Source organism: Pavona decussata, unplaced genomic scaffold (assembly GCF_977016875.1).
Source record: "Pavona decussata unplaced genomic scaffold, jaPavDecu1.1 SCAFFOLD_13, whole genome shotgun sequence".
In the NCBI taxonomy this organism is placed as follows: Eukaryota; Metazoa; Cnidaria; class Anthozoa; order Scleractinia; family Agariciidae; genus Pavona; species Pavona decussata.
Window position 1 is genome coordinate 255,001 of NW_028145436.1, and position 12,146 is coordinate 267,146.

Sequence of the window (12,146 nt, forward strand, 5' to 3'; positions counted from 1 at the left end):
GGTCTGTGGCTTTTGAACGTTTTGTAGAACTTCACTGGACATCGTTCTGTCTTGGTAGCGTAAACCTTTGGTTGAAAAGCCCTTCGGTGACCTTTTTCTTGACCATGACGAGTCTTCGTGCCTCGTTCTGCAAGCCAAACAAGCATTTCTCCACCATCTTTATCTTCTTGGAGCTGAACATCTCCCCAGCGCAGCTTTCGGCTTTCGTCTCTCGCCCGAAAACCGAAGTGAAGAGACAAGAGCCACCAAACTGTTCGCTGCAGCGAAACTGGATTGTGATCACCAAATTCTCCTTTTTTAAAGAGAGCATCTTCTTCATCGTCTTCGAGTGCCGTGGCAGCTTGCGGTTTGTTACCTTTACCGTGTTCATGAACAAGCGACTTGCGTTTCGCAGAGAGAACTTTCCTCGACTTTGCAAAGTCCTTGTCCTTCAATATGTTAACTGAAGAACCTTTCTCACTTAAATATCTTTGGATACTTCGTTGAAAACCAGATATGGTGTCTGGTTCGTACTCTTCTCCATTTTTCTTCTGGATATTCATGAAGAACTTGCACAGGAGGTGGTCAAGTTCGGGCGCAGGTAAGCTTTCGACCTTTTTTCCACTCATGCCAATTGTTTCCATGTAGCGGGAGAGAGTGTTCATGTCCGTTGTAGTTTTCTTGGTAGTATTGGCACTTTTCTGGTTCTTAATAAAGCCTTCTATTTCCTCTTGGCTCTCGCTTATGCGGTTTGCCTCGATGCTCGTCTCATCGAAGTCTTTGTCTGGATAATAAAACTCACTTGGCGAGTGTTCGAATTCTTCGTCGTCTTCCATGTTGTCAGTTAGACTCAAACTAAGAAACAGTTACTTTTTAAAATTCTATTTTGCTTTTACCAAGGATTTTAACGCATTTTTTCTTACTTTTTGTGTTTCGCGCGGCTTTGAATTTCCCGGGAGCAAAAAAAATACACAAACGGACCGTTTCCATGGTAATGGTCCTTACTGTAAAATCCCGACCGAAAATTAGCCAATGAGAGCGCACCATTTGACCTAAGAATTGCTTGCCATATAATAAAGTGAAATATTTTCATTAACCGAACATTGCATTACAGTGAAATCGAGAGTAAAATAGTAGTTTAATGGACAATGCTTAACGTACATGTCAACCCGGGCATGTTTATAACAATCGAATCACCGGAAAGTCGCTGCAAGTAGGTTTACTTTTAAAAGTTATAAAGATAATAACAGATAAACATTACCTGAACTAGGGATTTAATTATAAGGTAGGTCTGAAACAGGCTATTGATTAAATAGGGTAGGGGAAATCGAAGATTTTGGTTATAAATAGGGTGAGGGTTTTGGGAAGCAGGCCGCACACCCCTACCCAATTTTTTTGGGAGTACCCCTCCCCCCCCCCCCCCTCGGGCTCGTAGTCTACCTTTGAAACGGCTCCATCGGCCCATCCACAGTAGAAAATGGAGGATGAGCACACGAAAAGTCTGCGAAGGAGCGCTGTACCCAACAGAATAGTTCAGCTCGCTCACCAATGATTGATCATGATTCGTTTGCGCTGCCCCTATTACCCTATTAGAGGTGAGCCAATGTTCGACAAAAAGTAAATAAAACGAATGTAAGTAAGTGAACTTTATTTAAGACAGGGTGGCCCAATCAGCTACGGGGCTGTTATCCTGAGGGGCCCTGTAGACACCTAAAATCATTATAGCAAACTAATGAATTACAATGAACGCTTGTAGTCTAAAAAAATTACAATATATATGATTCTTATAAACACTTTTGGGCTAAAATATTACAAGATAGAAAAAAATAAATAAAACATTTGCAAACTAAGAAAAATCTATGCAAAATCGTGTTTCATCATAAGTCGCTTAAAAGCCTCCAAGGACGCTGCCCGTTTGTGTGTTTCAGGTAACTGACGAGTTAAATAAAATCGCTCTGGAGTATCTAAAAGTTCTCTTTCCGAGGCTAAGTTTGCGTCTTGAAGGATGAATGTCTTCACGCCGACGTGTATTGTTACTATGGAAACTGTGGTTTCTATTAATAATCAGAAAGATACTGGGGCACTAAATCATTAAGACATTTGTAGACTAAGATAGCTTTGTTCCTTTTCCTGAAAGTTTCTAAGTTAGGCCATCCTAGTGTCTTGATAGCTTCGCTGGTGCTATCTCGTCTGACAATTATACGTGCAGCTCGATTTTGTGGGCGCCGTAATCTACTCTTGCACTCAACAGACAATTCACCCCAGGCCGTGTCGGTGTAGCACAGGACTGGTAATACGAGACAGTTGTATACGCATGAGCGGGTACAGAGATAATCCAGGAACCAGTTATAGCTCAGTGGGCCTCGAACTCCATAACGTTCTAATTTATGAAGAAGGCACTTCTGATCCACGAGGCCGAAGACCTTTTTTATTTTTTTTTTTTTATAAATTTGATGAATAAATGAATAACAATTTATTACAATATTATTACAGTAAAGACTGAAGTTTCCCTTATTGCAGGTATTGTTTCTTTCCCCATTTTGCCGAGATCTCGTTATCTCGTTGCTACCATCTTGTTTCATGTTTTATTTGGCATGCTCGTAATTCGGCGACTTTTAGGAATTCTTACCTTCCTCCGCGTGCTATTGTTAGCACAATTATTAATTAAGGATATTCAACTTCGAATTCGCAGTGAGCCTATTGATCATGTTAGGTATTTCTGGTCGGTTAATAGTGTTTTTGTCAAGTTGGCACAAATAACAAGATTTCTTTTCTGTTTTAATTTTATTTCTATTTTTGGTTTTTCGGCCTGGTCGCCTTAATTGGTTGTACTGGGTCGTTTCCCGTTTCCTGTTTCATTTGTAACTTTCTTTTTTCTTGACCTGATCGCCTTCATTGGTTGTACTGGGTCTTGACTATTGTATATAGTGTATAAATGTGTTTGTTAGGGCAAGAGAGGCTTGGCTGTGGCCATGTCTCACGGGGCCTCTTTCGCTTGCTTTGTAATTAGTTCAGTTTGTTGTAGTTTTTGAATTTACTTGTCTTGTAACAATATTGTATTTACTCTGCTTGAAAATAGCATTTTGCATCTTTGACTTTTTGTATATAGTAATTCACTTTTGTAATCGCCTTTTTGTAATTTAACTTTGTACTTTACTTCTCGTAGTTTTCAAGAAGAAGTAGATTAGGAAGCTACAAGTTGTAGCTTCCTAATCTACTTCTTGTATAGAGATCATTAGCTTTTGTTATTTAGTTTCGCAGTTATTTCTCGTCATTGATTTTTCCTTGGTCATTAGCATTTTTCCCGCCCTTTTTGCGTTTTGTATTTTGCATTCCGTTTCGCGCCTTTTTCGCTGTATGACTGTTTTTTGCATATTTTACATGCCTTTCTGTATATCTGTATTTTGCATATTATTCGCCTTTGATTTGTGCTTGCTCAAGTTTAGGCTCCCTTGTAACACTTGTAATCAGTATTGTAATAAGAGCTTAGTTTTCTTTTTCTTTACTTGTACTTGATTGTAATAGTTGATCTTTTTATCAGTGGGCCCTTTGGCTCACTGTGGAAATAAACTTTTATCACCAAAAAATATGGTCTAGGGGCCGACTTTTCCCTCCCTCACTGTCTTGTCGTGAGACAAGTTATCGGACTAAGCAGCAAGATTCATCTCCGCTGGAGTAAGAGATCTGCGAGGTTTCTTTTGTCAGCTGTTGTATTATTTCAGAATAAAAACTAGCAAGATTAAAACATGACGCTTTGGCGACGACAGGTCAACATTATTTTGTTTTAAGTATGCCATGTGAAAGACAGGAACTACATTTTAGTAACAGGATGATCACATTGACCTTAAGCTGAAAACCTAGTTGGCTTTCGCTAATAACCGCGTTAGCCCTGAAACGAATTCGTTCAACCACGTGACCAAGTGACGAAGCGAGCAAGTCAAGCGAGCGTATTCGAAGCTTTGCCTGTTGGTTTTCTTTTTTGCTTGAAATATTTTTGGCCGTCTGGTGATGGAAGGGCATCATTAAGCCTGGAAATCTGCAAATCACTAGCATCCCTCAAAGAAGCGAGGCATGTTTTGCTTTTTGACTGATAAATAGTGCTTTTTTCAGCGCTAGAGGTGACAGTTTACAGTCGGAGGCAAGCCGAGCCAGACGAAAGTCTATTATTACCTCTTCTCTAAAAGCGGACGGTATCAATATCAAAATGGTACCACGTGAGTTGTGGCTCATTTGCCAAAGCGTGCGGTAATCGAAGTCTGCAAACGAAGAGGTGATTTTAGACATAATATTTTTGAATGAATTCGAGGTATGGCATTCCCCGCGAACAATTGTCAAAGCTATCCCATAATGCATTGCGATATCAGTAAATAGTTTGTGAGATCAAGCAAAGATGAAGTGCAAAAGAAGGAAGAAATTAAAAGACAGCTAGCGAGAAGACGTAGGGTTCTTAACCTGTATAGCAAAAACAGTGTTTCAGGCCTTCTTTGCGAAGAGAAATAAGCGCGCGGTCAGTGGATCAGCGATTCAGGCGATCGACAGAACGGTATCAGTTGTGACTTTGCTGGGGAGCGAATGGACCTGACAGGAAAACAACTTAAAGGTCTCAGTAAGTCTTGAACAATCATGTTTTATTTTATGTTGTTTCTTTTAATTTCACTGTCGTGTTTGCGTTAGATCGAGAACGAAATATTTTCGAATTAGCGATGTCATTGATTATTCTAGCTGTGAAGTTGTTCGTTTCAAGAACCATCGCTTAACTTATGTTGTTATTTTCGCACTTCTTTGTGAGAAAACGTCCTTTCAGATAAATACCGTAAGTTTACCTAGCTAATCAACACAATCAGACTTAAGGTGGAGTTCCACTGTGGCGTAAATTTTACCTGCGTACAGACGTGAATTGAGCTGGCTTTACGTACGTAAATAAAATAAGACGCGATGTATGAGCGGCGTGCGTAAATGTAAAAAGTTGAACAGCATTCAACTTTTTACGTTTACGCACGCGACTGATACATCGCTTCTTATTTTATTTAGGTACGTAAAGCCAGCTCAATGCACGTCTGTACGCACGTAAAATTTACGCGACAGTGGAAATCCACCTTTAAGAAGTTGAACAGCACTCAACTTTTTTGCTCATACATCGCTTCTTATTCTATTTACGTACGTAAAAACCAGCTAAGTTCACTTCTGTACGCACGTAAAATTTACGCGACAGTGGAAATCCACCTTTAGTTACTTTCTAGAATAGGCCTTATCACGGTTTTCCAGGCCATTTTGACGGGTAGGCAAACAGGTTTGAAATAACAGTGTTCGTATGGAAATCCGATGTCAAATAATTTTCATAAAACATCGCTTCTGAAAAATAACAGGCTTGAAATAACAGTGTTTGTATGGAAATCCGATGTCAAATAATTTCCATAAAACATCGCTTCTGAAAAATTCATGAATTGGAAACTTTTGGCACTAGAAAAAGGATTTTAAGAAAAAAATTGGAGGGGTGTAACCGTGACGGAAAGCGTCCAGTCGTGTTTTGAACTTTCCATACATTTCCCTGTATTTTTTGACCGCTTAATACACAAAAAGTTGCCTCTAAGATGTTTACGGTCTTTTTATGGAGTTAACATCTTGTTTAGCTTGAAGCAAATATTGTCTGTCATTTTAAAACACAGTCTATATGCACTGCTGCAAACAAAGGGAGAAAACTGACTGAGCCTCCACAATTCAAACGCACTATATCAGTGGAGCGAAGCATTTGCAAAAACACACTCGTTATTTAAATACAATTCAAGCCTTTTCAGTATCACTGTGACACGTTGCATAGCTCTATAACACGCTACAACGATTACTAGAGAACTAAAAAACCAAATAGCTGTGCCAAGAAACACAACGGCTTGTGACAAACACTAATATCCGCGCCCGGCATTGCAGCAATTACAGAATGAAGCTCATTGCACGATACAAGCAATGATTAATTCCTGTCCTAACATTACCCAAATCTCAACAAGAAAGGCAGTTAAAACTATCAAGCACTTAAAAGAGCCAAGCCAAACCCAGCTGAAATGCCCTATGTGGTATAACAACAACGTCGTTGAACACACGGAATAAGAGGTCATACTCAAAACGAAGAGAATTCAAAGAGGAAACTGAAAAATCGTTAGGTGAAAATGACCTCTCGGATGATGAACATATGATGGTTAAATCCAAACCCGCTACAAATACTTGCGAGCAGCGCAGGCTTTTAAAACCAATTCACCCCTTTAAAAAAAGAACCTACTTGTATAAGCTAGATTTAAAAAGGCTAAAACAAGCCCCAGAAAGTGACGTAGGCTTGTTAGTCTTTATTTACACACCGAATTCTAAACCATAGGCAGCCCAAACTGACAAAATCATTATTTTCATAAGAAAACTGGTTATTGGTACTGGCTTTTGCTTCAAAAGATTTTCCAAAATAGTCATTTGGAATTCACATCGAAGGAATATTTTTTCAGTCAATTAGTCGATTTTCTTGTGATCAGTGTGATGTTAGAAACAAATTGAGTTTTCCTGGAGGGGGCAGCCCCCGCGCTATGTACGGCCCTGTAAAATCTCCACAGTACTTTTTATAAGAAAAGTAACGGGACAAGATAGGAGAATTTGTTCTTTGATATTAGAGGTCCTGTATTAAGCGGTATTAGCTAAGCAGTACTAGCTAACCTTCATGAATGGCTCAATGTAAATAAGCTCAGCCTGAATATTGCCAAAACGGAATTAATGTTAATAGGCTCACGGCAGAGACTGGCTAGTACTACAAGTGGCCATTCACTTACTTTACAAATTGAAGGTCACGAAATTGATAGAGTGCCCCACACCAAATCCTTAGGACTTTACATCGATCAAAATCTTTCGTGGTCCAAACATGTTAATAAGACTGCCAAGATTATCTCCTCTGGCATAGGTGCACTTAAAAAACCGAGGCCGTTCTTTTGCGACGATACAACAACAACAACAATAACAAGCTTTATTTGCATGACTATAACAAATACAGTATTGCAAAAGCTATTCATAGCTAATTATTGATTCGTTAACTAATTCTTAAGATAACTTAAAATACAATCAAATAAAATAAAGTAACTGAAGTCTTTGCTTATTTTAAACTTTTCATACAGTACAAGTAATCATTCCGGAGAGAAGTTTATCTCTCAATTCGAAGCACGAGGTAACAAATGAAATTAATTGAGTGTTTATAAAATAGTCTGTTGAGTTCATTATATGCGATAGTAAAGTTTCTTTTACTAATAGTCGTGTTAATGGAAGGCTAGGTTCTATTTTAGAAAAGAACATATCTCTTAAAGAAGAGTAACTTGGGCAATCTAATAAAATATGAATTTCGTCTTCAATGGTTTTACGGTTGCAAACATTAGACACCCTTTCATTACGGGGTATGTTGTCGTATCTTCCTGTTTCAATCAAAAGCTTGTGGCTGCTTATTCTTAGTTTCACTAATGCTTTCCTAGAAGCGTTTTTCCTTGTGAGAACTAGGTAAGCAGAGGGGCCAAAAGTTTTTTTGATTGTGTAATAAAAGCTGAGTTTTTGTGAGTGTTGAAGGCTTTGGTGCCAATAAGAGATATATTTCTTTTTCATAAGATCTATATATTGTTTGATGTTATTTTCATTCAATGTGTAATAATTAAAGTTGGGGCAATTATAGTATTCACTCATCTTCATGAGACTGGAGTAAAAGCTAGTTTGACCGCTATAATGAAGGTCAACAGATATTCTTAGGGATTGTTGTGCTATAGAATGTTCATCCTTTCCTTGGAGGTAGTGTACGTAAAATTAAGTATCTTTTTATTTATGTCAACGATTAGAGGAAATCTGCCAAGTTCAGCTCTACATGCAACGTTGGATGACTTATTATGTACTTCTAAATAGCGTTTACAGAAATGTAAATGTGTTTTTTCAGTTCTGGAGCCTTCCCACGACTTAAAATCTGATTTAACAAAGGCACCCCACACTTCACTATTGTAGGTTAGAATTGGCTGAATCATTGTGTCAAAAATTTTACATGCAAGTGAAGGTTTCAGTGTACTAAAATCAGTGTGTCGTCTTAGACTAAAGAAAGCATGAAGAGCTTTTTGTCGAAGATGTTCAAGCGAAAGTGTGAAATTTCCGGAAGACGAAATGCGAGCTCCTAAGTAAGTGTAGTCTTGTACTGTATCTATTAATTCATCGCCTATGTGAAAGGTATAATCGCATTTTTTTGTGCTTTTTTGAAAAATACAGCAATATTACTATATGGAGCCCTTATTGAACCATATTTTGATTATTTCTGTCCTGTGTGGGACGGTCTCAGCAACGAATTAGCTGGCAAATTACAAAAACTACAAACTCACGCCATTCGGGTCATAACAAAGTCAGATTACTATTCTAGCGCTACCGCCCTACGCGGTAAGCTGGCACCGGGGATAATCTCTGTACCAGAAGGATGAAGCAAAAATTGAAAATCATGTTTAAAACTTTAAATGATCAGTCTCCGGAGTACCTGAAAGGCCTATTTAAGCCCTTCAGCACGGACTGTGGACTTAGAAATAGTGACAACAAATTGGCTCTGCCTAAGCCTCGTACCGATTTTTTGAAACGTAGTTTCTGCTACAGTGGAGCACATTTGTGGAACAGCCTTCCATCTAACGTCAGAGCCATTAGATCTTTTACTAATTTTAGAAATGAGATAGAACGCCAATTGTCCTCCTCGTACTCCCACACGGCAAACGTGTAAATCAGTTTTAATTTTAAATTTTTGTCTTGTAACTGATGTTTTTACCGTGTCTAAATAAAGTTTATGTATGTGTGTATGTATGTATGTATGTATGTATGTACGTATGTAAGCGGTCACTTAGCCATTCCCCGAGGGTGACCGCTTAATACAGTTTCGACTGTATTTTAATAACTTCTCCACAGTACTTTAATAAGAAAAGTAACGGGACAAGATGGGAGAATTTGTTCTTTGATATTAGAGGTTAAAGGGTTAACTGAGATGAAAAACTGAACTACAACGTCGATCTGTACGGATGCCAAGCCTTGGGTAGAATGAACAATCACAATCATACATTGAGCGTTTTTCTTTTATAATACAAAATTAAAATAATGAAAAGATTCTCTTGTCGTTAAAGGGAGAGTTTCACGGTTCGGCGCATGTGCGAGCGATAACGTAAGCGCTGTCAAGCCAATTGTTTTTGGACCAATTAGAATCGAGTACACAACACCGGCGGGATATGGCGGGCAAGTCTTCAGTATAACTTGCTGGCATAAAAATAAAACTGACATGACCGGCCAGTGTTTTGGTCACGTTTCAGAAAGAAACAAAAAGGCTGTCCATGTAAAACACATGGGGATTTTAGCAGCGCCGGTTGGACATTCAAGAAATGCCAGAACTTACGCGAACGTATACGGTTTTATTTTAGTACAATGTCGATATCTCGCGGCATCGACCTTTTTTTATTACGCACGGTTCGAAAAGCCGAGAAGCTCCCTAAATCCAGTATTTCATCAGCATTCAGTGATAAACTTCCTATATAGTGTGTACACTCGATAACCTGATTTTATTAGACCAGCGAGAAGGCGAAGAACGAGAAATCCGCAAGCTTCAAGAAGCGATGCGACTGTTTAGTAACAACACCACTGAGCGTCCTTCCGAGATGCTGGAATGCATTTGAGAAAACTCTGCCATAGTGGCAAATCAAAACTGCGTTTGCCGTTCGAAATGACCATAATTGTATAGATAAATGAATACCTTACAATAGATTTTGTAGTTTGCCGCAAATCTTTTGGATTTTTTTCTACTGCCCGCTATTCGAGCCCGCTAATAGACTACAACTAACTCGCACATTTGATCTCATATTTATTCGCTTCGCGTCTCACTGTTGTACAATTTTTTCCATCCAAAGCAAAACACTGATGTTTGATGCTGTTTGTCCGTCGAATTCTCCGTTTTTGACAGTTGAATTCCATATGAACAAACAGTACGATTGAAATCTAGAAAATCCTCGCGAGTTCATCCAAAGCCAGTTGGTGACCTTTGCCATTTCCAGCGAAAGCAGATGTGCCGCGAAATCGTTGTCTATTTTAAACAGACTTATCCCTTTACCAATTTTCCACGTTTGGTGGACGTATCTTGTTAACCGCACAGGATTTCTACATCCACTCCACTCCGTCCGCTTAACTTCTGTGCTTCCAGAGAGTCCACAGAACGTCCCGTCGCCGGTCGGCCGCGCCATCGACAAAAATGTGGTTTTCGGATGCTAAAACACTTTTAACCTTACAAAAATCGAACTTATATTTACAACAGGAAACAAAGATTATAAAAAGTGAAGAACGAAGAGCGGATGATCCAAATTCGGGCGCGATTTCAACAGATTGTTCCACCACAAGGTCGCATCGAATTTAGTGTCGACCCGTACAATTTATTTTTGAGCCGGTCTGCTCGCGCATGCGCTTGACGTGAACTAATCACAAGTGTGTTTTTCCCCCTAGCTTTTCATACTTTTGATCATTGCCTGACCATTTTGTTGAAATAAACAACGAGGTATTTCTTTATTCATTTTGTGAGTTTTAGCATGTACCTCAAGACGTACCACTTGGAAGACAGCTGTTCATGTTATATGTAGATGCAACTCAATTTTAGACATCAGATGTGAGCGCTAGCCGAAAGGGGTCTGCCTAAAAAGGTCTAGGGGCCGGCTTTCCTCTCCCTCTTTGTCGGACTGAGCACAAGACCATCTCCGCTGGCATAAGAGACCTGCGGTGTCAGAGGTTTCTTTTGCCAGGACTGTTGTATTATTTCAGAATAAAAAGTAGCGAGATTAAAACATGACGTTTCGGCGACAACATGTAACATGATGATCACATTAACAGGATGATTACATTGACTTTCAGGCCTTCTTTGCGAAGAGAAATAAGCGCGCGGTCAGTGGATCAGCGATTCAGGCGATCGACAGAACGGTATCAGTTGTGACTTTGCTGGGGAGCGAATGGACCTGACAGGAAAACAACTTAAAGGTCTCAGTAAGTCTTGAACAATCATGTTTTATTTTATGTTGTTTCTTTTAATTTCACTGTCGTGTTTGCGTTAGATCGAGAACGAAATATTTTCGAATTAGCGATGTCATTGATTATTCTAGCTGTGAAGTTGTTCGTTTCAAGAACCATCGCTTAACTTATGTTGTTATTTTCGCACTTCTTTGTGAGAAAACGTCCTTTCAGATAAATACCGTAAGTTTACCTAGCTAATCAACACAATCAGACTTAAGGTGGAGTTCCACTGTGGCGTAAATTTTACCTGCGTACAGACGTGAATTGAGCTGGCTTTACGTACGTAAATAAAATAAGACGCGATGTATGAGCGGCGTGCGTAAATGTAAAAAGTTGAACAGCATTCAACTTTTTACGTTTACGCACGCGACTGATACATCGCTTCTTATTTTATTTAGGTACGTAAAGCCAGCTCAATGCACGTCTGTACGCACGTAAAATTTACGCGACAGTGGAAATCCACCTTTAAGAAGTTGAACAGCACTCAACTTTTTTGCTCATACATCGCTTCTTATTCTATTTACGTACGTAAAAACCAGCTAAGTTCACTTCTGTACGCACGTAAAATTTACGCGACAGTGGAAATCCACCTTTAGTTACTTTCTAGAATAGGCCTTATCACGGTTTTCCAGGCCATTTTGACGGGTAGGCAAACAGGTTTGAAATAACAGTGTTCGTATGGAAATCCGATGTCAAATAATTTTCATAAAACATCGCTTCTGAAAAATAACAGGCTTGAAATAACAGTGTTTGTATGGAAATCCGATGTCAAATAATTTCCATAAAACATCGCTTCTGAAAAATTCATGAATTGGAAACTTTTGGCACTAGAAAAAGGATTTTAAGAAAAAAATTGGAGGGGTGTAACCGTGACGGAAAGCGTCCAGTCGTGTTTTGAACTTTCCATACATTTCCCTGTATTTTTTGACCGCTTAATACACAAAAAGTTGCCTCTAAGATGTTTACGGTCTTTTTATGGAGTTAACATCTTGTTTAGCTTGAAGCAAATATTGTCTGTCATTTTAAAACACAGTCTATATGCACTGCTGCAAACAAAGGGAGAAAACTGACTGAGCCTCCACAATTCAAACGCACTATATCAG

The 12,146-nt window shown here is 39.0% G+C and overlaps 1 protein-coding gene and 1 long non-coding RNA gene across 7 annotated transcripts in view; one reads left to right on the forward strand and one right to left on the reverse strand.

Moving 5' to 3' along the window:
* Positions 1-815, reverse strand: part of LOC146487728 (uncharacterized protein KIAA1958 homolog) — an 834-nt gene extending 19 nt beyond the window's left edge. The window contains exon 1 of the mRNA XM_085126014.1: positions 1-815. This exon is cut by the window's left edge and continues 19 nt beyond it. Within this exon, the coding sequence (XP_084982140.1) occupies positions 1-815 (815 nt within the window).
* A 3,418-nt stretch (positions 816-4,233) lies between these two features.
* LOC146487729 (uncharacterized) overlaps positions 4,234-12,146 on the forward strand; it is a 56,477-nt gene continuing 48,564 nt past the window's right edge. For 4 of the 6 annotated variants that reach the window (XR_014867766.1, XR_014867773.1, XR_014867770.1 and 1 more), the window contains exons 1-2: positions 7,808-8,150; positions 10,888-11,016. This is a non-coding gene — a long non-coding RNA (uncharacterized LOC146487729). Of the gene's footprint in view, positions 4,250-4,456; positions 4,586-7,807; positions 8,151-10,887; positions 11,017-12,146 lie in introns of those variants that run through there. The other 2 variants (XR_014867774.1, XR_014867777.1) reach the window with 2 other exon arrangements.